The sequence below is a fragment of the Dryas octopetala genome, chromosome 4, assembly GCF_963921425.1.
Source record: "Dryas octopetala chromosome 4, drDryOcto1.1, whole genome shotgun sequence".
NCBI classification, from domain to species: Eukaryota; Viridiplantae; Streptophyta; class Magnoliopsida; order Rosales; family Rosaceae; genus Dryas; species Dryas octopetala.
In genome coordinates, this window is record NC_141369.1 from 22,218,491 (window position 1) to 22,240,889 (window position 22,399).

General features: G+C 37.0%; 6 protein-coding genes across 6 annotated transcripts; all 6 read left to right on the top strand.

The window, feature by feature from the left end:
• The first annotated feature begins 169 nt into the window (after nucleotides 1–169).
• LOC147288250 (uncharacterized) lies at nucleotides 170–767 on the top strand. Its single transcript, XM_086239896.1, has one exon. The coding sequence runs from the start codon at nucleotides 260–262 to the stop codon at nucleotides 518–520; it is 261 nt and encodes an 86-aa protein (XP_086096022.1). The 5' UTR covers nucleotides 170–259; the 3' UTR covers nucleotides 521–767.
• A 1,124-nt stretch (nucleotides 768–1,891) lies between these two features.
• On the top strand, nucleotides 1,892–2,448 carry LOC147288251 (uncharacterized). Its single transcript, XM_086239959.1, has one exon. It carries the CDS (start codon nucleotides 1,953–1,955, stop codon nucleotides 2,223–2,225), a length of 273 nt encoding a protein of 90 aa, XP_086096085.1. The 5' UTR covers nucleotides 1,892–1,952; the 3' UTR covers nucleotides 2,226–2,448.
• A 5,881-nt stretch (nucleotides 2,449–8,329) lies between these two features.
• LOC147288252 (uncharacterized) lies at nucleotides 8,330–8,935 on the top strand. The gene has a single exon (XM_086241511.1). The coding sequence runs from the start codon at nucleotides 8,447–8,449 to the stop codon at nucleotides 8,720–8,722; it is 276 nt and encodes a 91-aa protein (XP_086097637.1). The 5' UTR covers nucleotides 8,330–8,446; the 3' UTR covers nucleotides 8,723–8,935.
• Nucleotides 8,936–10,192: 1,257 nt separating this feature from the next.
• On the top strand, nucleotides 10,193–10,513 carry LOC147288253 (uncharacterized). Its single transcript, XM_086240997.1, has one exon. The coding sequence runs from the start codon at nucleotides 10,193–10,195 to the stop codon at nucleotides 10,511–10,513; it is 321 nt and encodes a 106-aa protein (XP_086097123.1).
• Nucleotides 10,514–12,136: 1,623 nt separating this feature from the next.
• Nucleotides 12,137–15,581, top strand: LOC147288254 (vesicle-associated protein 4-1-like). The gene is made up of 7 exons (XM_086239515.1): nucleotides 12,137–12,735; nucleotides 13,728–13,798; nucleotides 14,065–14,146; nucleotides 14,295–14,413; nucleotides 14,694–14,771; nucleotides 14,888–15,007; nucleotides 15,122–15,581. Exons 1-7 carry the CDS (start codon nucleotides 12,438–12,440, stop codon nucleotides 15,179–15,181), a joined length of 828 nt encoding a protein of 275 aa, XP_086095641.1. The 5' UTR covers nucleotides 12,137–12,437; the 3' UTR covers nucleotides 15,182–15,581.
• A 4,036-nt stretch (nucleotides 15,582–19,617) lies between these two features.
• On the top strand, nucleotides 19,618–20,573 carry LOC147288255 (Wound-responsive family protein). The gene has a single exon (XM_086242339.1). The coding sequence runs from the start codon at nucleotides 19,704–19,706 to the stop codon at nucleotides 19,977–19,979; it is 276 nt and encodes a 91-aa protein (XP_086098465.1). The 5' UTR covers nucleotides 19,618–19,703; the 3' UTR covers nucleotides 19,980–20,573.
• Nucleotides 20,574–22,399: the final 1,826 nt, after the last annotated feature.

Here is a 22,399-nt window from a genome sequence, read left to right on the forward strand (position 1 = left end):
TGCCCCTGTTTAATTTATCCTATCAAGTGCATCTCCAAGTACAAATGGGTCATCCTACTTCATCGGTGGATCGACAAATACCATTGGCTTCACTCCTTAAACCGCCTCCAGTTTTCTGTGACAGACCCACCAATCCCCTATATAAACAGCACCTCACAATCATCTACTTCATCAACACACTCAAACATTCACATTCACTACTGAGACATTCAGAAAATCAAAGAGAGAATTAGTACTACAGTCTACAGATCCAAGAGAAATGAGTTCAACAAGCAAGGCTATTGTGGCAGCAAGTGTTGGAGTTGTGGAGGCTTTGAAGGACCAAGGGTTTTGCAGATGGAACTCTGTTATAAGATCCATCCACCAACAAGCCAAGAGCCAAGTAAGGTCATTTTCTCAGGCCAACAACAAGCTCTCTTCTCCTGTCTTCAATAAAGTGATGAGAGATGAAAAGCTCAAGAGGTCAGAGGAGTCCTTGAGGACAGTCATGTTCTTGAGCTGCTGGGGTCCCAACAACTAATTACCACAAAAACAAGACCAAGAAGCAAGATTATATTTTTATGCAAGTGGTTGCCTCTATGGAGCTTGTGGGCATCAACAAGAATGAAGCTAGGCTCCTTAATTGAGTTCTATCAAATGATGATATGAACTTGTTGGGTTATATTGCCGATTGATCGCTTGGGATTGTAAATGGAAGAATATTGATGTCTGCTTAGACAAACTGATGTAAATTTTGTTCTGTTTATAACATTCTGCCACATTGAACATATATGTTTCTGAGAATTGGTGCCTTGTTCTACATTCTGTCATTCTCTACATGAGAAATTAAATACTAGATAATAGTAATAATGGTTTTTAATCTTCGCGATGCAACGTTTTTGTCACTGTCGTTGATGTTATAAATTTCTACCTAGGAATCCCCTTAATTTGGTTGTGCTTATAACCATTTTGCACGTTCCAAACATTCTGTGATAGCTTGTGCTGAAGCAGAGTGAGAATTTTATTTTACTCATGATGTAGTCGGCTTGTACAGTGTATAAGTTTTGATTTTAAGGATGAGTTATGAGGATTTAACATATATGGTATGACCAAACTCATGGTGTGTATTTCTCATTTGTTGAGTTGGGCTACCATATCAATATCCTATAATTGACTTTTGTTCAAAGAAAAAGTGCATTTGAAAGGATACGTTTTAAGGAATTTGAAGTTGAATAGCAGCTAAATTTAAAGGGCTATGCATGCATACACTATAGGAGTGTATGGGGTTGATAAAAAAGAGAAAATGCAAGAAATCTGGAAATAATTGACCCGGCAAATCCACAAAAGCTGGTGCTATACTGCTATGAAGTGGAGAGTGATAAAAGCCAAGCCTACTTTTCCATTGAAATGTAGATAAATAAAGACTATATAGTTAAGGTAAATTTCCACTTTGACACAAAATTTGGTGTCTTAACATATCGGCAAATTCTTTGCGACTGTAAAAAAAAAAAATAATAATCTTTGTGTCTTTTACAAGGTTGTGCTTATCCTTTTTTTTAAAAAAAAGTTGACAATTTCCACTAAAACAAACTAAAGAATTGTACAAGTGGCCCTTCCTCCCGTACTTGAGGCTCAAATGGATTTTGTAAGGAAAAACCGTGTGCACATTTGTAGTCTAGTGGTAGTGTTGGTCCTACTCAAAACCAATTTTGTCCCCTTCAATGAATGTGACTACCAGGTAGTAAACCAAAAACCACTGGCGTCCCCAGAAAAACCCACAGGCCCACTGAGCCAACAACCCATGGTTTTTCCCATATTTTGTGGGCTTGAACTTATCTGCACTGTCACAGTGTCACTCCTTTCCTACATATAAAAGCAACACCATTTGCTTAACATCAAACATTCAAACGCATCAAAACATCACCTTTTATCCCACTAAAAGATCAGTCTTTTTAAGATCAATAGAAGAAATCATGAGTACTTCATCAGCAAGCAGAGCTTGGATTGTGGCAGCAAGTGTAGGAGTTGTGGAGGCCTTGAAAGACCAGGGCATCTGCAGGTGGAATTATACAATGAGATTGGTGCAGCAGCATGCCAAGAACAATCTCAGGTCCTTTTCTCAGGCCAAGCAACTCTCTTCCTCATCCTCTGCTATGGTTTCAAATAAACTCAGAGATGAGAAAATGAAGCAATCTGAGGAGTCTCTGAGGAAAGTCATGTACCTCAGCTGCTGGGGTCCCAATTGAATTCACCCACAACTTGGCAGTGAAGGCAGGCCTTGATTTCAAGTTCAGACATTATGGCATGATGATAGCTAGATAGAAATATGTATGCTCATCAAGCTGGCCATGGTTGGACCTGAAGAATTTTGTTTATTTACAAAAAGATTGTAAATTGTAAATCTCTATGATGTATACAATTAATATGAGAATTGATTTATCATATCATCATTAGCCCTTTTTCTCTTTCTTTCTTATTTTGGATTTGTCTGCCTTAATTTCCCAGCACATGGCGATCCAAACCAATTTGCTTAGTTGACCAAAAACTTCGATAGAGCTACTGAAGTTTTGCAATGAACAAGCGTCCTCCACCAATTTCCACCATGGTTCAATATAAATTTTTGAAAGCAAGAAAAGGAAAATTCTGGTTAATTATATGCCTACTTGATTATAATAAAGGTTGTTTTACATAGCTGGGTGAATGAGATGTTAACATGTTATTGAAGGAGGAGACTTAATCTTATGTGCCTCACAGTGATTCTCTGAAATATTAGATCCTGATAGTAAAGGGCTCATAGCAGAGGCTACTTCTCAATGAGGATATAATTTGTTTAGCCTTAGGCCAATTTATGTTGAGTTATTCTAATTGCCCATTGCACTTTAGACACAGCTAGCTAAGCTAGAATTTGTTTGAGCAGTAAGTCATCCTTCCTAAAAATGTGTAGCCGGAGAGAAACTTCAGTCAATTTAGGGTTTTTCAATATATTAATATATGCCTCTAACATGAGGTATTTATACAATACAAGAGCCTATCCTATTCTAGGAAGGAAAGCTAATCTCGGCAAGGCCCAAAGTACAATCCCATAACAATTGGGAATTCCCTAATTACAAGATATTTATTTACACACTAGTCAATGATTCAACACTCCCCCTCAAGGTGGTGCATAGACATCGCAAATGCCCAACTTGACAAGCGAATCGTTAAAAACCGAATTTGATACGGCCTTGGTCAACACATCTGCCAACTGGCTTGTAGTACTGACATATTGTACCTCAACTATCTTTTCTTCCAACTTTTCATAGATAAAGTTCCTGTCAATCTCCACATGTTTCGTTCTATCATGCTGAACCGGGTTCTCAGCAATTTTAATCGCTGATTGATTATCACAATACAACTTCATTGGTTTCTCAGAGGAAAAACCCAACTCCCCCATAAGCCTTTTAAGCCACAGCAATTCACAAATACCTTTCACCATTGCCCGGTACTCAGCTTCTGCACTAGATAGTGAGACAACCTTTTGCTTCTTACTCTTCCAAGTGACCAAATTACCTCCAACAAAGGTAAAATAGCCCGAAGTTGATCTTCTCCTATCTCCTTTACCCCCCCAATCTGAGTCTGTATATCCCAAAACATCTGCATGCCCATGTTTTGAAAACAATAAACCCTTTCCTGGTGCGGATTTCAAATATCTCAAAATCCTTACAACTGCTTCCATGTGTTGCTTCCCTGGATTATGCATAAATCTACTCACAACACTCACAGCATACGCAATGTCAGGTCTAGTATGTGATAAATAAATCAAACGCCCAACTAACCTCTGATACTGTCCTTTGTCAGCTGGAATTTGATCAGAAAGCTCTTCTAAACCATGGTTCTGTTCAATAGGAGACCCAATTGGCTGACTCCCAAGCATGCCTGTTTCCTCTAGCAAATCAAGTACGTACTTTCGTTGGGACAAGAAGATGCCTTGTTCAGACCGGACGACTTCAATTCCCAAGAAATATTTGAGGCCACCCAAATCCTTCATATCAAACTCAGACGACAAATAGTTCTTCAATTTATTCATCTCTTCAATATCATTACCTGTGACCACCATATCATCTACATAAATAATGAGTGCTGTTAATTTGTCTCCCACTCTTTTCAAGAATAGAGTATGATCTGCATTACTCTGTTCATATCCATACTTCTTCATGGCAAGTCGGAATCTACCAAACCAGGCTCGTGGGGACTGCTTCAAACCATATAAAGCTTTTTTTAGTCTGCATACAACATTAGAGCAATTCTGAGTATCATAACCTGGTGGTAACGCCATATACACTTCTTCCTGTAAATCACCGTGTAGAAATGCATTTTTTACATCATACTGTTGCAAGGGCCAACCAAAATTTGCAGCCAGAGATATCAAAACCCGAATGGTATTGATCTTTGCCACAGGAGCAAAGGTTTCCTGATAATCAATCCCATAGGTCTGGGTAAAACCTTTAGCAACAAGCCGAGCTTTATACCTATCAATTGAGCCATCCGGCTTACACTTAACAGTGTATACCCACCTGCAACCCACGGGTCGTTTGCCTTCTGGCAATGGGACCAACTCCCAAGTCTGATTTTTTTCTAGTGCTGTCATCTCTTCAGTCATTGCCGTGGCCCATTTTGGATCTGACAAGGCTTCTTGAACTTTAGTGGGAATATGGACGACAGTCATATTACTGACAAATCCTTGACAAGCCTCTGACAGTCTATGGGCGGATACATACTGAGCAATAGGATATTTCACCTTCTTCATAGCTTCGGGTGAGAATCTATCAGGTGGTACTCCTCGATTACTCCTTGGTGGCAACTGATACCTGTCAACCTCAACATGCTCATGTTCACAAATATTGTTAGTATTAATCACAAAATCTATACTTGCCTCAGGAACCTCAGGAATAGCTGCACGAGGAGAATTGGGGGTGGGTACTGTTGATGACGTGAGAGAGAGGCTTTCGGCAATATCCAGATCCACACTAACACTCGGCTGAACCTGGTTGACGACTTCAGTGGCGGCTTCAGCGGTCCCTTCTTCATGTGCACCAACAGTGGTGTCCTGAATTGGACCGGTTGGAATAGAATCCGGAAATAATTCTGTCCAATTCAAAGCTTCCATAGTGCTCTCCCTCGGAAGCAAGGAATGGGATAGCGGAGAAGCAAAAAACATCTCATGTTCAGAAAAAACAACATCCATGGTAACATAGTACTTACCAGTAGGAGGATGAAAACATCTGTATCCCTTTTGTAAGGGATGATAACCCACAAAAACACACTTGAGAGCACAGGGATCAAGCTTAGTACGCATATGCTTCTGTAAATGCACAAACACGACGCAACCAAAAACCCGGGGTGGAAGTGTAAGATGTGAAGGAAGAGGTACAGAGGATGCCAGTGTATCTAACGGCGTCTGAAATTCCAAAACTCGAGTAGGCACACGGTTGAGAAGATAAACAGCCGTGGTAATGGCTTCCTCCCAAAACTGTGGCCCCATATGTGCGCCAATAAGGGCAGCCCGCGTAATTTCAAGAATCTGTCTATTTCGCCGTTCAGCCACACCATTTTGTTGTGGGGTGTAAGGACACGTGGTTTCATGCAAAATACCATGAGTCTGAAAATAAGTGCGTAACTCCTGATTAACGAATTCCCCACCATTATCAGACCGAAGCACTTGTAAATTTGCAGAAAATTGTGTCTTAATCATTTGGTGAAACGTGCGAAATATTGCAGCTACATCACTCTTATGTCGCATCAAATAGAGCCACGTCATTCGAGTGCAATCATCAACAAACAAAACAAACCAACGGAAACCAGAAGAAGTAGTAACAGGAGCAGGTCCCCAAACATCCGAATGAATCAATGAAAATGGCACAGATCTTTTATTAGAACTATCAGAATAAGTAGCGCGGTGGCTTTTTGCCAAAATGCAAGTATCACACCGAAAATTTGAAGGTTTACATGTTGAAAATAAAGTAGGAAATAGATGCTCTAAATACCCAAAAGAGACATGACCCAACCGGTGATGCCATAACCAAATCTGATCCTCAGATGCCCGAGATGACCCTTTTGCAGATAAGGACCGCCCCACGCAGACATCGTCCACATAATACAAGCCCTCTCTCTTAGTACCACGCCCAATGATCTCCCCGCTGCAGAGATCCTGAAGAAGACAGAAATTGGGATAGATTAATACTAAACAATTTAATTGAGCAGTAACTTGCGGTATAGACAAAAGATTATTAGAGAGAGCAGGAATCAACAGGGTATGGTCCAAGGATAAAGAAGGAGTTAAGTCAACTCTTCCAGCGCCAGTAACAGGATATGATATGCCATTTGCATTGGCTACAGTAACACAATTAGGTAAGCAGTTATCACGTAACAAAGATGCATCGAAGGTCATGTGGTTTGTTGCACCAGAATCAAGAATCCAACCCACATCTTTTCCAGAACTAGTTGTAAGGAAAGCATGACCAACACTACCTGATTGTTGAAGAAGGGTAGAATCTACCACAGAATGAGACATATCAACTGATGTAGCCGGCATGGCAGCCACTGGAGCACACGGCGGCTGGGTTGCAGATGATAGAGGCACTGAAGCCGGCGGTGGCATGGAGGTACACAATGCCACTTTTCCACTTTTCCGAGCCTGCAAACGCTCTTTGTGAGCCGGCCACCAGTCAGGATACCCATGTTTCTTGAAACAGGTTTCCACAGCATGTTTGGTACTTCCACAATGAGTACAATGACCGCCAACAGGCATAAGAGAAGGTGATGTGATGGGATGGTTGCCAACCTTCTTAACTGCCATAGCCATCTGAGAAGTATCACCTTGATTCATCATAGTATGACGACGAAGTTCCTCACGTCTCACGGTGGAAAAAGCCACATCAGGCCCGGGAAGAGGATCAGTACGGAGAATATCTCCCCGAATAGAATCATACACATCATCAAGACCAGCAAGAAACAAATAAACACGATCCTCACCAATTTCAGTCATACGTGTATTTATCACATCTGCTTGAGTAAAGGGAATAGGTCTGCGATGATCAAGCTCCTGCCAAATAATTTGAAGATCAGAATAATAGGCAGCGACCGATCGCCCAGCCTGTTTGGTTGCCATAGCCTTACGGGATAAATCATATAAGATAGATTTATCAGCACCCTCATAGTAGGTCTTGGACACTGCATCCCAGACATTTTTTGCAGTAGGTAAACGGATAAATAACGTCATCACATTCGCCTCCATGGCACCAATAAGCCAACCCTTCACAATGGCGTCTTCCATTACCCACTTGCTATAGGTGGCACTTGTCACCGCCGGTTGAGGAGTGGTGCCATTAAGATATCCCATCTTTCCTCTTCCTGCAACAAACATGGTCACAACTTGAGACCAAAGAGTAAAATTCGGGCCATTCAATTTGACCCCATAAGGAATGGATGTTGGCTCCGGTGCCGTCATGACCACAGGTGGAATAGTAAGAGCCTGAGAAGTGGTGGAAACATCATCCATTATTTTCCTAGAACTTTAGGATGTTTAGAAAATCGGGTAGCAAGAGGGAGAAGCAATCGGCTTCTAGGATAGAACTGAAGAAGAAGCAGTCGGCTTCTTAGAGACACTTCAGGTAGAGAGGAAGGGCAAGCAATCGGCTTGCAGTGGAGAACTGGGCGGAGCAATAGGCTCTGGCAGGTATTAGATTGAAGATAGCGCCTAGGACTAGCTGCTCTGATACCAAGTCAATTTAGGGTTTTTCAATATATTAATATATGCCTCTAACATGAGGTATTTATACAATACAAGAGCCTATCCTATTCTAGGAAGGAAAGCTAATCTCGGCAAGGCCCAAAGTACAATCCCATAACAATTGGGAATTCCCTAATTACAAGATATTTATTTACACACTACTCAATGATTCAACAACTTCCTGTAACATGTTACATGTAACAGGGAAGAGGTCAAAATCAAATTTTCTATTATTCTATAAAAATCTATTGTTTTTTTTTTTTTTGGCCAATATAAAAATCTATTGTTAATAGCAGGCAAAGGATGACTATGCTTTTACTTCCATTTAGTCTGGGCTTAAAGGACTATTTTATTTACGAAACAAGGTGCGCATGATGTGAGTCATGACCGAGTGATGTAATACCAGTACGGCAGATAAGTTAAAAACAAACCAAAAAACCACTGGATTAATAATTCCTTGGCTCAAAACCAGCAGCCAGCAACAGCTATAGCCTCTGGTTTTTCCCAAATTTTTAGCCTTTTCTTTACTTCGTTCATGTATCTAACTCTACATGTCTCCTTCATATAGTTCTATAAGAGACCCTCCATACCCATAATTTCAACTTGATCAACAGCTTTCTCATATACCATTCACTCACTCTTATACTACCATTCACCACCAATCCAAAGCTTTCAATACACAAATTCATTAAGAAAAATATGATTAGTGCAACTGCAAGTACTAGAGCTTGGGTAGTGGCAGCCACTGTTGGAGTTGTGGAGGTGTTGAAAGACCAAGGGGTCTGCAGGTGGAACTATCCCCTAAGACTGATCCTCCAGCAGGCCAAGAACCATCTGAGGTCGTTTTCTCAGGCCAAGAACCTGTCTTCTTCATCTTCTGCCATGGTCTCAAACATCATGAGAGAAGAGAGAGCAAAGCAGTCGGAGGAGTCTATGAGGAAAGTCATGTATCTTAATTCTTGGGGTACCAACTGACGAGACCAAAACCCAGCTTAGTTAAGAGGGTGCAGAGAAGTTGGTCATGGACTCATGGATATTTGTTTGTAAAAATTTTGTGAAAAATTGGTTCTGATTGTAGCAATTAGTCATTGTAAATTTTAGAGTGCTACAAGGCAGTTGTTCTTGCAAATACATAAAATTAATACATTGGATATTTGGATCCATACGTTTTACAAGTTGAGATTTTAATTTCTTCTTCATCTTAGCTCGGGCTTAATAAAGTGAAGCCTAAAGAGTTTTTATTTATTTTTTGGTATGATGGCCTAAATGGACTAATGATGAGCATTGGCCCAGTCTGATCTTGACTTGTGATTTTTATTGGACCTTAGCAAAATTTGTGAGACGGACGTCGTGCAAATTTGAACCAAGCTAAGATCATCGCGCCGCTTAATAAGCCCAAGCCCATTTATGGATTTTCAACATTTACAGTTCATGAAATAACATTTTATTTTGGGGATTCAAATGCTAACATACACCCAACATCCAGAAAATTTCATTTTACTATGAGAAAAAAAAAAAACCTCTGACCATGACTTACAAGATAAATTTCTTTGCAACAGTGATATTTCAAGCATACGAGGAGGGAAGTGTTGAGACATTGAAATATGAGACGTTCCCTCTCAAGTCTCAACTAATAGATGAGACTTTTCTCAATTGAAAAAAATTACCTATCACGATTGTGACACTCCGTGTCTATCTCTCATGTGAATTTCTTGTAATGTAGTATATGATGAGAGAGATATATACAATGTTATATATATCCGTTATATAGAAATTTTTCTCTTTTTCATTTGGCCTTTTATGATATGGAAAATATCAAAGTGAATATATCTTCAAACAATATTGGCTTTTCACATGTAGTTGAAGTTGAAGTTGATGTATACTTATTATATAATATATTATAGCAAATAGTTAATTGACACATCAACTACTACATCATATATGAAGATAAATAATATAATACTCTTAGTTTTGTCTTTCGAGACATACACCGTTCTAGTTATTAAATTTATTCACCAAATTTTATTCAAAATTAGTACCAATATTGTGAGATAGCCCATATCACAATATTGGTACTAATTTGAATAAAATTTGGTGAATAAATTTGATAACTGGAACGGTGTATGTCACATAAAATATTGTGATATGGGCTATCTCACCAGAGCCTAATTAGCTCTTAGCTGAAAGTGAAACTACCTCCACTTTCATCGCCTCTTAGCTCTCTACTCTGCATATATATATGGCTTCAGTTAAATAGCCTCAATGCTTGCTTAGTTGCTTAGTCCATTCAGAGCTGTATAGCATATATAGTTTATATGTGTACCTCATCAGTACTTTCTTTCTTGGTAAATTTATCTCAGTACTCTCTCTCTACATTTTTTGTTTTTGTTTTTGTTTTTTCACTGGTTGTACTTAGTAGTAATCATTCAATTATAGTTAATTAAAATGAGGTGGAAGAGCAAGGCTTGGGGTGTTTTAGGCACTGTTGCAGCTGTGGAGGAGTTGAAAGATAAGAGCCTATGCAACTGGATTAATTCTACCTTAAGATCCCTGCTCTACCACCAACATCATGTGATCAGTAACAGAGACTACAGAGTGAAGCCACTGTCTACTACACAAGAGGGAAAATCTTCATCATCTTCTTCTTCTACTTCAAAAATGGTGTCAAAGAAGAGAATTAGCAAGCAGGAGACTCTGAAGCAACCAGCTGATGAAGAATCACTTAGACTAATAATGTACTTGAGCTGTTGGGGACCCAACTCATGAGCTGGAAAAATGCCACCCTCCCATGTTTAAGAAATCATTAGTAATTAAGCTACATAGCATTTTATATATACCATGTGTACTGTGCAGTGAATATCATCAATCATATCCTTGTAATTGTAATTTGCTCAAAATTAAAGAGGGGAAAACACAACATTCAAGATCAAAGAATTGAAGATTAATTGTTTCAAACAATATAACTGCAGTATATATATTTGAAGAGCCTCTAATCTCTGTCTCATTAGAGTTTGGTATATTCTTATACTTTTGTATATATTCTGAAACTAGTCAACATTTATCATGAAATTAGACCAAGTAGCTAGCTAAAAGGGTACGTAGTGCTCTAATCTCCAAGCAATAAGCGCTTGGGGCCTTGGGTCCATAAACTTATTATAGAGTGTGGAGGGAACAGAAAGTAACTTTACGCAAAAGCTGTTTGACTATAACCTAGCACACATAGCAACTTTGTTATTGCCCCAGATCATGATCATGAATGAATGGTAGGTCAAATTATTATTGTCTGTCAAACATACATATGATTTCACTTCATTGATTTGGGCTCGATGGGAATTAAAGATGATCGATGAGAAGATAGATGCCTTTGACAAGAGGGCCACATGGGAGTATCAGTGGGTTGGGTTTGCTGTGTCCTTATCTTTAATGGCACCACCAGATCGAACATGTTCTAATGTTCTAACATCATAACCCTCTTAATTATGACCCCTAATGCATGCTAGCTATTCGCTACCCCTTTAAGAAGCCCACCTAGCTTTTTCAGTTTATCCCATTTATCCATCCATTCTTTTGAAACAAAACAAAACAAAAGCAGAATGTCACAAGCATAAAAAGAAAAGAAAAGAAAGAAAGGCATCATAACCAGATTTGAAAAGAGAATGTTGTTTTGGTACACTGCAAGTGAATTCTTCCACAAATGGTTTGGCTATACATTGTTGCTGTCAGCCTGTCAACGTTTTCTGTTGTTGTCAATTCTCAGTTTTAAATATCAGGGAAATAAGGAGTTATAATGTCATCGAACCCATTTTTGTTTTTTATTCTCTTATTCAAAGGTATCAAGATATGCCTTGCAAAGGTAAAAGGCATGAAATATCTAAACAAAATTGTGCTTTAAATTAACCCAAACTATATAATAATTAAACACCTAATCACATATACATTGTACTGTGTGTGTATTGTATATTTATAAACTATTCCAAATTTGCTCACAGCTTGACACGTGTATTATGTGTTCACTATAGTTAACAATGAGAGAGAAAAGTAATTTATGAATAAAAGAATTTTCTCCTATTTTTTCTTTAAATAAAATAAAAAAACAAAAAGAAAGTTAGAGCCTAGAGGAACCCATCAGCCCCGATCTTTTGACGGGCCCCCTCCGATATATTTTCGGCAGCAACCCCGTATTCAGTGGAAAGAAAAGATATTTTAAGTTAATAGAATTCAAAAAAAGATATTTAAATATATAATTGTAGTTATTATCCAAAGTTAACTATGGTTAATTAACATATGTCACATTTTGAGATGCTCACCAGTCACCACCAAATTAATTTGGTCTCATAATTAATATAAGGTATGGTCCAATATAGCCCAAAAGATTTTAGAACTTGAAAGTTGAAACTCTCTTCTGCCCAAGTGCCAGCCAACAATAACAGAGTGAGTGAGCTGTGAGTAAAAGTAACCACCGCCAATTCCGACAATCCAAAAGTCCAGAGCGAAATGTCACATTCATACACACGCATTTGGCATTCGCAACGATAAAGAGCTTTCGCGAAGCAGAGACACAACAACTAAAACACTTCCACCAACATCAATCTTCCAGGCACAAACAAAATCTCTCTTTTTTGCTTTCTTCCGGTGAAACCCATTTGCCGGCGGCTGCCTTGGAGTGAATTTCCGGCGAGTGCGGTGGAGAATGGCTGTGGAGGCTGAGAAATCTGGGTCTGATGGGAAGCTCTGGAGTAGTCTATGCAAAATGCCATTTTGGCAGTCCAGAAATGTCTCTTCCTCTTCCTCTTCCTCTTCTTCTTCGTCGTCTTCCACGACGACGTTGTCTTCTTCTATGCATAATGCTATCCAGCTGAGTCAGACTCACGAGTCAGTGGACCGTACAAATCTTCATCCTCCCAGTACGGTGTCGTATGTCACCAAGTCTTTGCTTCCTGCTAGGAGGAGGCTCCGTCTTGATCCTCCTAATAAGCTCTTCTTTCCATGTACGCCTTAGCTTTTCTGGGTCCCTATTCTTGTCTTTAATTATCTTTGGTTTTGATTTATTTAATTGATCTGGGGTGTCTTTTGTTTTTTTTCTAATAATTTTGATCTGGGTTTTTATTTTCATTATCCAAGAATTTTAAAGAAAAAAAAGGAACTTTTTATTTCCTATGGCTTGGGTAATTAGTTGCATGATATGTCCGTTTTTGAGCTTAGACTGATTTCCTTTGATAAATGCATATCTGGGTCTTCAACATTTAGTATGGAGCAACTATTCTTTGTTCTTTGATTTGCTTAAGTTGCATGATTTGTTGATTTTATGAGTCACAGTAGTTCCATTTGTTTTATGCTGATCTGGTCGTTTTTTATTGGTGTCTCTATCTTTCTGGTAGTCTCTCTTCTTTGGTTTGTTTCTGTTGCATAATATATCTACTTGTGTAGTTTCATTTGAAGTGGTTTGTCTCTCTTCTTTCGTTTTTTAAAGTGGTTGCATTTGCTAATGGCTAACCTCGGCCTTCTTCACTAAGCCACTAGAATTGAGATACTTTTTGCATACATTGCATCTTCTATGATCTGTTCATTTTCTATGAAAGCTTTTACTAATTTGATAGATCAGCGGTTTTTTCTTTTTTTGGTCAGAAGATCAGCAGTTTCATTTGATGTTAATTTGATAAATTTCTATTTATTTGCCTCACCAGTCCAGGTTTTCTTCATCTAAACTTCCAGAATTACGCTCCTATGTTTTTTTTTTCTTGTTTGTTAAAAGTTAGAGTGGTCCTGAATCTGGTATTTCTTTACTGAGTCCCTGAATCTGTGTATAGCAGCATTACTTTAGGTGATTTGTATCTGCATATGGGTTTCTCCATTGCTAGCTTCACTCGGGATTTCTTATAAGAAGTTCACTCAGAAAGTGCAATGTTAGCTGAGTTCCTTTGCTGATTGATGACTTCAAACTAGATATGTTTTCCTCACTGTGCGATTGTTTCATCTGCAGACGAACCTGGTAAACAGGTTAAGAGTGCCATTGGGATTAAAAACACTTGCAAATCTCATGTAGCTTTCAAGGTATGTATTGTATTTTAAGGAATCATAGTTTCTCTTTTACATATTGGTTTACTATGTATGCATAGGTTAAATTTGGCAACAACTAGTCATAACTAGTTGGATAAAATGACCTTGAACTGTGATCAAATTGGGACAACATTTGAATTGAAAATCATATTGCATTGGACGATAGTATTAGAAGTTTTTCTACTATCAATTTGATCTATTATGGTCATTACTCATTACCCAACAGAACCATCTAACTGCTTATGTGCTGGTTGTTTCAGTTCCAAACAACTGCACCAAAGAGTTGTTACATGCGTCCTCCAGGGGGTATACTTGCTCCTGGTGAAAGTCTTATTGCAACTGGTAATTCATTCTTCTTGATCTTCCCTTACCCAATCCCCTCCCTCTTTCATTTTTTGGTTTCTTTCTCATTGTGATTTGGAATAGATATTATGCTGACTAGTTTAGATTTTAGTGAGTTCATTGTCTGAAATTGTAACTTGACTGACAGTATTCAAGTTTGTGGAACCTCCGGAGAACAATGAAAAACCAGTAGATCAGAAGAGCAGGGTTAAGTTCAAGATCATGAGCTTAAAAGTGAAAGGAGAAATGGACTATGTACCAGAACTGGTATAATTGCAGGCATTTTGTCCAACATTTACCATACATCTTTTTCTATAATAATGGCTTTTAATTTTTCTTTGTTAATGAAAGCAATTTTTAAAGTTAAAAATGAGTCTCATTTTTGCTCAGTTCATTCATTTTAAAATCTACCGGACTTTTACATTCCCACAAGACAATATCAGAGAGATGTAGGTAGACTCTAGATATCTGAACTGAGGTCATTTTCTCTGTGCTTCACAATTCGCAGATGTGAAAACATTATGATCTGTTACATGCATTTATGCAGTTTGATGAGCAGAAGGACCAAGTCGTGGTTGAGCAGGTTTTGCGTGTTGTTTTCCTTGACCCTGAACGCCCTAGCCCTGTAAGTAGGATGGAGATATCTGTAATTTGTCATTTTCCTGCACTCTATATGCTCTTTTTCTTGTCTTTATTTGGTTCAGTAATAAACTTCCTCACTTTTAATTTGATTTTTGTTAGGCACTGGAAAAACTTAAGCGGCAATTGGCTGAGGCTGAGGCTGCCCTTGAGGCACGGAAGAAGCCTCCAGAAGACACAGGCCCCCGGATTGTAGGGGAAGGACTTGTCATAGATGAATGGGTGAGGCATTCAACATGTTTTTTTATTTTCTTCTGATAGAGTAATGTTGTTGAGCTTTTATAGGTTTCTTCTTGTGCACATTCTTACCTGTGGTATATGCGGTTTCCTTTGTAGAAAGAGCGCAGGGAAAGATACCTGGCCCAGCAGCAGGTTGAAGGAGTTGATTCAGTGTAGAGTTATGTTCCCATTTGTTTAGAGCATTTCTTTCTCTAGTGTGAAAAATTTCTATATGTGATGTTGAATTGTCGCCTACTCATATCTGGAAGAAATTTGAGCAGTCAAAAGGTAAATGGAAGCATGTTTTGTTGTGGATAGATGTGAACTTTCTGTTTCTGTTTCTTTTTTGTTTTGTTTTTTCTTTTCAAGAGAAAAATTTGTCTGAAGTTCTGATCCAGGTCTCCTACCTTATTACCTGTAGATAGCATAAATCACAGTATTAATTTTGACAGAACATACAATCTCTGTTGTAGCTGCCTGTTTTGGCTGACTATATCTTGAGATATGCAACATGAACACCTCTCCATACGGCTTACTTGCTATAAAATTTTCTTCATCAATCTGTATTAATGTAGAAGTCTTTAAGTTCCTTTTTTGTTTTCAAGACTAACCAAATGTTTGATGCAGTTTGGGTCTCTTTCTCATATGGAATGGAAATGGGGTTATTCAAAGTTTTGAGAAGTTTGGTAGTTCCTTAACTTTGATTATCAAATCTCAGATCTGTAGTAATCAGGTTATTAACATCCGCAACCCAAGTCTCAATGAAGTTTTACTAATTTTTATAGTTTTAGAACTTCTGAAATATTAGAACGGGGAACCCCATCATCTTTGACGGATCCCAAATTCTTGAACCAATAGAAAGAGAGAGAGATCCCAATTTCTGTCCCTGATCTTGTATCTGTCTTTTCTTTGGTTGGGGCACATCGCACATGGCTCAAACAAGTGTGTTATAATAAATTATTACAATTGTTTGTTCCATTGAAGCAATAACAGATTATGGGTGGGTACACAACAACTCTACTGCCATGCTGCCATGCTGCCATCATACAATTTAAGGAGCATGGATTAAATTACTAGAAAGAAACTTAATGAAGGCTGTGGTTTGTAACCACCTGCAACTATTATTTGCTATTACTCAGAGTTGACAGCTTGAGAGTGATCAGGAAAGAAGCATCTCCTCTGCAGGGATGGCCAGGAGAAGAATCTTGCTCCAATTCTTTTTTTTTTTTTTTTTGGCCATTTGCTCCATTTCTTAATTATATGGAACTAATGGAATGCAGATTGAGATCTAGGTATGGTTCTTATATTTTGGTCCACTAAGAATAGATTAACATTTTAACCAAGTTTATCTATCCAAATATATGGAAATGAATATTAGGGAACATCATCCGTGACTTTTTCCTAAGAGGTGAATCTTGTTTAGCTTTTGGTCGCATGCAGGTCTATGATCTTTTAGATTCCAAGAGATTAATTTGAGACGAATGGATTATGCGTGCAATAACCTTAATTAAAAAAATATATGATCTTTGTGGAGAATAAAGGGAAGATCTTATCTTTTAAACTACTTTATCAATGAATTGGCGTGTAAGCCAATGGATAAGTCTCTATCTGCTTGTAATGACAAATTATTCAAGAACTCATTATTCCAGCTTTCACAATGGTGGGTAGACCCACTTAAAAAGTAACACTATCCAGTCTTTCACCCTTTCTAGAAGATCTCTATGTTCGGTCTGAAGTTTATAATTCCTGGTAAAGTGAAAGTACTGTTAGCGAATGACGAGTATTAATTAAACCTAAAGTTAATTAATAAATGATCTGAGAAAACCACATGCAATTTTAAAAAATCAATATTTTATCATTAGTGGTAATATATCACTATCAGTGCAAAATCTATCATGGGAAGAAATGGATTCATACAAAATTTCTTTGTTCATACTTCATACAGAAAATACCAGTACATTAGTTTTTTTTTAGGCAGAAGTTTAAATAGGGTGTTGTATAAAGCACTACTTGGGACTATTTATATACATATATATTGGGAACCAATTCTCTTTATTCCACTCCAGTTCCTCTTCTGATAATGACCTTGAGCATTGCCAATACAATTATGCAATAATGTTGGAGCTTATTGCCTAAGATTCTCATGATGGCTGATAGGTGGACCTAAGCTGAAAGCTCAATGCAATTATATGAAGCGACCCTTTTGCACCAGTGATAAGAATAAACAATATGACCTTATATATGAGAAGGAAGTTGCAATAATGCAATCCTCATTCATTGTAATATTGTATATTACTATATGATACGACAACCATTCCATCGTTTTGCTTTTGGGCTCTATTGGGCCTAACTGTGTTTGTATTTGTTCTTACAGAAAAACTACTCATCCCTTTAGTTTTTTTTTTTTGTTCACACTCATCCTTAGTACGTGCAATCCGTAAAAAAACCCACAGCAAGCAAAGCAACTATTACTTAATTTACTTCCGTACTACTGAACTTTTGTTTCTATCTGGTGTAGGCCGAAATTCAAGTTTCAAAAAAAAAATTCTAAATTAAATAATGGAAAAATTTACAAACATGATACATATTTTGATAGTTGTTTCATTTTAGGACATTAATTTTGATTCGTGTTAATGAATGACACATACTTTTATTTTGTGTCAATTAAGGACCATATTATTTTTTCAATTTTTATCTCAACTTTGGCCCGACATTGGACTCATCAAAACTCCACCAAAGTTAGCAAACTTATACTTGGTTTAAAGTTATGCATCTACTCTTTACAATCATATAAATATCACTCAAATCGGACATCTACAACTCCAGATAATTAGCCCAAAAGTAGGGTACCCGAAATTGTCATATCGGATCTCTGAGAAAAAATTTGCAAAATCAGACAATTTCGGATACCCTATTTTGGGGCCGATTATCTGAAGTTGTAGAGACTCGATTTGAGTGATTTTTATATGGTTGTAAAGAGGAGATGCATATCTTTAAACCAACTATAAGTTTGCTAAATTTGGTGGAGTTTTGATGGATCAAATGTTGGGCCAAAGTTGAGATAAAAATTGAAAAAAAATATGATCATTAATTGACATAAAATAAAATTATGTGTCATTTATTAATACAAAGCAAAATTAATATTTTGAAATAAAACAACCATCAAATATGTATTCTGTTTGTAAAACTTTCCCTATTTATTTAATATAAACTCAACCAAGGGTAATTGAGTCCAGACACCACAGAAGCGCGTGATGCCCATCCCTGCCCTATGACTTCTCCAAAGGCATAAGGACTAAAAAAGGGCCACTAGCCCAGTCCACACCATCCCACATGTCCCTATCCTTGATATCAGATCAGACCCGTCACATGGGAAAGACAAAATTACTCCTAAAAAATTGAAAAGTATAACACTACTTATATTATTATATGTAGGATTAATAAAAGAAAATAGGAGGTGGGCCTGAGTGAACTAGACATGATGAGACTTGTGAGAGCCATAGTCAGTGAAACATTGTTTGACACGAATTTCTTGCATGATGAGTCATGAGATAAGCTATGCGAGTTCGGATAAGCACGACACCTGCCCTCCTTCGACCGTGCCTTAGTATTGTATATCTGTATTAGTACCTACTCTTAAGATTCTCTTTTTTCTCTTCTCTTCCCACGTATCACTATTTCTCGCGATAATTTTACCTTCAGTTATTATAAAATTAGTGCGTATATTAAGCTACAAATAAATACATTTATTCACTATTTTTATTATAATTGATAATTTCTTTAAGGTTGCATATTTGAGGTTTATAAATGAGTATAGAATGCTTATTCTTAGGAGAATTTTTGTAATATAACCGATACACCGTCGCTTGATGTAACTATTTTAATTTATTATAATATTATTAAACGATATATTTATATTAGTAGGGTATAATATTATTAATAATATACACTCATATTATAACACATATACTGATTACATCACGTAACGGTATATTGATTATTCCAAAAGATCTCTCCATGTTTAGTAGTAAACACATACGTATGTATGAAAGGAATGGTAATGGTTTTATCATTACCATACTTAATATTTTTATATACTTAGAGTGAGCATTTATGTAACATTTTTTAAGACATTATTTCACGAACTATATAGTACTTAAGTTTTAACTACTACCTTAATATTATTAAAAACTTAAATAATAATTGATTTTTTCAAGTATATGTTTTCAATGAATGTACCATTGAAATAGATATGTTAAGTTACAAAATTTAAAAAATAAGCTTACAAATATGAAATATGCAATCAAAATTATGGTTTTTAGTCAATTATCCTACTTAATACTTACCCCTATGAGGCTATGATTATAATATCACGTTCACATCTCAAATTCTCGAGAAATTGTGGATAAAATCAAATGTGGAGTTTGGACACAAATCCCAATTAAATATTAAAATTATCAGTACTTCCAAAAGAAGAGAAAACGCCAAAAAGCTGGGCCACTGTGCCCACCACTCATATCCCAAAACCACTCTCCTTACGACAAAAAACCACTGGTTTTTGGAAAAGCACTTCACTTCCATTTTTCCCTATAAATACACGCTCTTTCTCTGCACTACTAACACAGCACATACTCACTCTGACGGACTTCCGAAACACCAGCTAATCGAATTATTTGAACCGAGGATCCGAATTTCGAAAATGAATCATCTGAACCGGGTATGGATGGCGGCCAGCGTGGCTGTGGTGCAAGGCCCTACGGACCAGGGGCATAGATGGAAATCCGGCCTTAAATCTTTCCAGCTAAACAGGAGGCGATCCTTCACTACTGGTGGGGACGCATCGGAGCTCCGGTCATTATCTGGCGGAATCGGGTCGGATTTCGCCGGAGGTATTGTGAATGGCGAGGAGAGACAGGGACAGGCCGACGAGTCTCTCCAGCGGGTCATGTATTTGAACTGTTGGGGACAGGGCTGAGATCGCCGGAGATTGGAATTTTCCGGCGAGAAATGGTTGGGGATTTGATTTGGGAGTTTGCCATCGATTCGTGGGTGGGTTCTGGGGAAAGGTGGGTGGGTTGAAACGGACAACTCAATTATTGAGTTTGAGGCTGATGGAATCATTGAATGTAAATTGTACATAAACCTTATTGTAGAGATGGAGAAGAAGCAAAAACAATAAAGTTGAGCTTTTTGCATTTCATTCCAATAAGTATGGAACTATGGATATACTTTTTTATTAGACCCAATTCATTATTAATTGTCCCCATTTGTAGTTTTTTCGTAGTTTCTAATTTTCACAAGCAATATTACACCAACAAACAAAAACAAACCTCAATCTTGTAGGAGATGTTATCTCACACTAGTTGAGTTGATTAACTCAAAATAAAGAAACTTAGGAAACATACTTGTAAGTCCAAGCTAACCCATTTCTTAGTTCCATGCACTATGCAACTATTTTGCTAGCTTGTTCTTAGTTTAATTGGTTGTTCATTCTATAGACTTGACCCTATTTCTTTTTAATAAAGTTTTTAGTTTATTTAAAAAACAAACATAATATTCGCCCAAAAGAAAAACAAAAATAATATATTCTTTTAATAGATTTCAATTACTGCTCTCATTGAGGTTTGTATGCAGGCTGCTATCACATGTAGATTGCGATAACGAATATCATATTAATTTTATTTTAATGATCGCATTACTACTTTAGTGCAACATGTATATCATGAAAAATTTCATGCAATTTCCATCAGTGTCACTTGTGTTTAATTTTCTTGTTCAAACATTCTCAACTCCTGTCATCAAATACATAAACAGATTATTGGCATATTTAATTCAAAGGGAAAATAAAAGGCATAAAAAATGATAAACGATACACCTTGCTTGAGACGTACATTGATTCTTTTAGCATATTATTGGGGCACAGACCTTTCCAGAAGAAAGAAACTAACCCCAGGATTTAGAGGTCAGCTCGTGACATAAAAGTTGCAATTACTAAGAATGTGACGAAAAAGTCTTGAATCAGGCATTCCGTACCATATGTATGGTATGATCACTAGTTATATCAATAGATTGTTGCATTATACACATAAGATAAACATAAGACGACTACTCTATTGAAAAATATCTCGAATGTAACTGATGATTTTGGATATGTTAATTAACAGTAGCTTTAGAAAAATTCATCATTATTTGAAGTTTGTTATATTTCATTTCCTTTTTGAAAATAATTTCTTAATTAATTTTTTCAAAATTAATAAAATTACAAATATTAAAAGTCATTGATAATAAAGTAGTTGTACGCACATATGCAATTGTGTAAAGACGGCTGGGTATATCGATCATTATCCATAAACCAAATTATAGCATGGCCTAGGCCTGCATTGAGCAATCCAATATATGTTTGGTCTCAATATATTAATCAGGTTGTGTAACTCATACAAAATTTACCCTCTTGAACATCAAATTAAAGTTAACAATTTTCCTAGCTAGCTAGCTCTATAAATAGACTCTTACTTGGCACTCTATAAGGCACAAGTACAACACAAAGAAACAGAGTTTTAATTTACTTGGACAAAGAAAGAAGAGAATGGCTAAGGCTAGCCTAAAAATGGCAACAATTCTTAACTTAATTCTATTGCTCTCTCTTCTTCTCATGATTTCCATATCTGAGGGTAGAATACTTGACAGTAAGAACTAACAAGTTCATTTTATGGTTGCTTTCAATTATCTGTTTTTAATTAGTTTTCTATATATTGAATATTCTTAATTTTTCCCATTTAATTAATACATAAAAAAATGAATGCAGTTGGATTTGGAGAGAACAAAGTTGGCCCAATTTGCAAATCAGTTTATGGTGCAGAGGAGGGTGATACCTATGCTGGTGTTATTGAAAAGTTCCAACTGAGTACTGACTTCTTCCTTTCTATTAATCCTAATATAAATTGCAACAACTTCTTTGTGGGTCAATGGCTTTGTATTTCCGGGGCCGCAAAATGAGTTGCAAATGCATATTCATGTTCAATTGAGGAAAAACTAATTGTATGAATAAAGAGGATGAGCTAGCTAGCTCGGATGTTCTCTCAATTAAGTGTCATTGGTTCCTATTGTTGTTATTTCTTTGATAATTTATTTCATAACCCTGTTATTAGTGTTTAATGCAATGTTCACTACAAGGCTGCGGCAACTGTTTTCTAATTTATGAATGTTTGTGATGTTGTCCAACTCAAAATCGTGTGGAGCTGCAAGTACTTGAACAATTTTTTCACTTATATGACAGTTAAATAAATCAAAAAGCATTAGTGCATGTGCAGTAATAAGCATGCATCAGTCATTACACTTAATACTGATTTAATTAGTGTGTTATATACACATATATACATTAGATCAACTAATAGT

Bases quoted from the DNA above. Each gene is read 5' to 3' on its own strand.
- LOC147288254 (XM_086239515.1), top strand. From the start codon at position 12,438: ATGGCTGTGGAGGCTGAGAAATCTGGGTCTGATGGGAAGCTCTGGAGT. The intron at 14,147-14,294 runs GTAATTCATTCT...CTTGACTGACAG, and splicing joins TGAAAGTCTTATTGCAACTG to TATTCAAGTTTGTGGAACCT. The intron at 14,414-14,693 runs GTATAATTGCAG...GCATTTATGCAG, and splicing joins TGGACTATGTACCAGAACTG to TTTGATGAGCAGAAGGACCA.
- LOC147288252 (XM_086241511.1), top strand. From the start codon at position 8,447: ATGATTAGTGCAACTGCAAGTACTAGAGCTTGGGTAGTGGCAGCCACT.
- LOC147288255 (XM_086242339.1), top strand. From the start codon at position 19,704: ATGAATCATCTGAACCGGGTATGGATGGCGGCCAGCGTGGCTGTGGTG.
- LOC147288250 (XM_086239896.1), top strand. From the start codon at position 260: ATGAGTTCAACAAGCAAGGCTATTGTGGCAGCAAGTGTTGGAGTTGTG.
- LOC147288253 (XM_086240997.1), top strand. From the start codon at position 10,193: ATGAGGTGGAAGAGCAAGGCTTGGGGTGTTTTAGGCACTGTTGCAGCT.
- LOC147288251 (XM_086239959.1), top strand. From the start codon at position 1,953: ATGAGTACTTCATCAGCAAGCAGAGCTTGGATTGTGGCAGCAAGTGTA.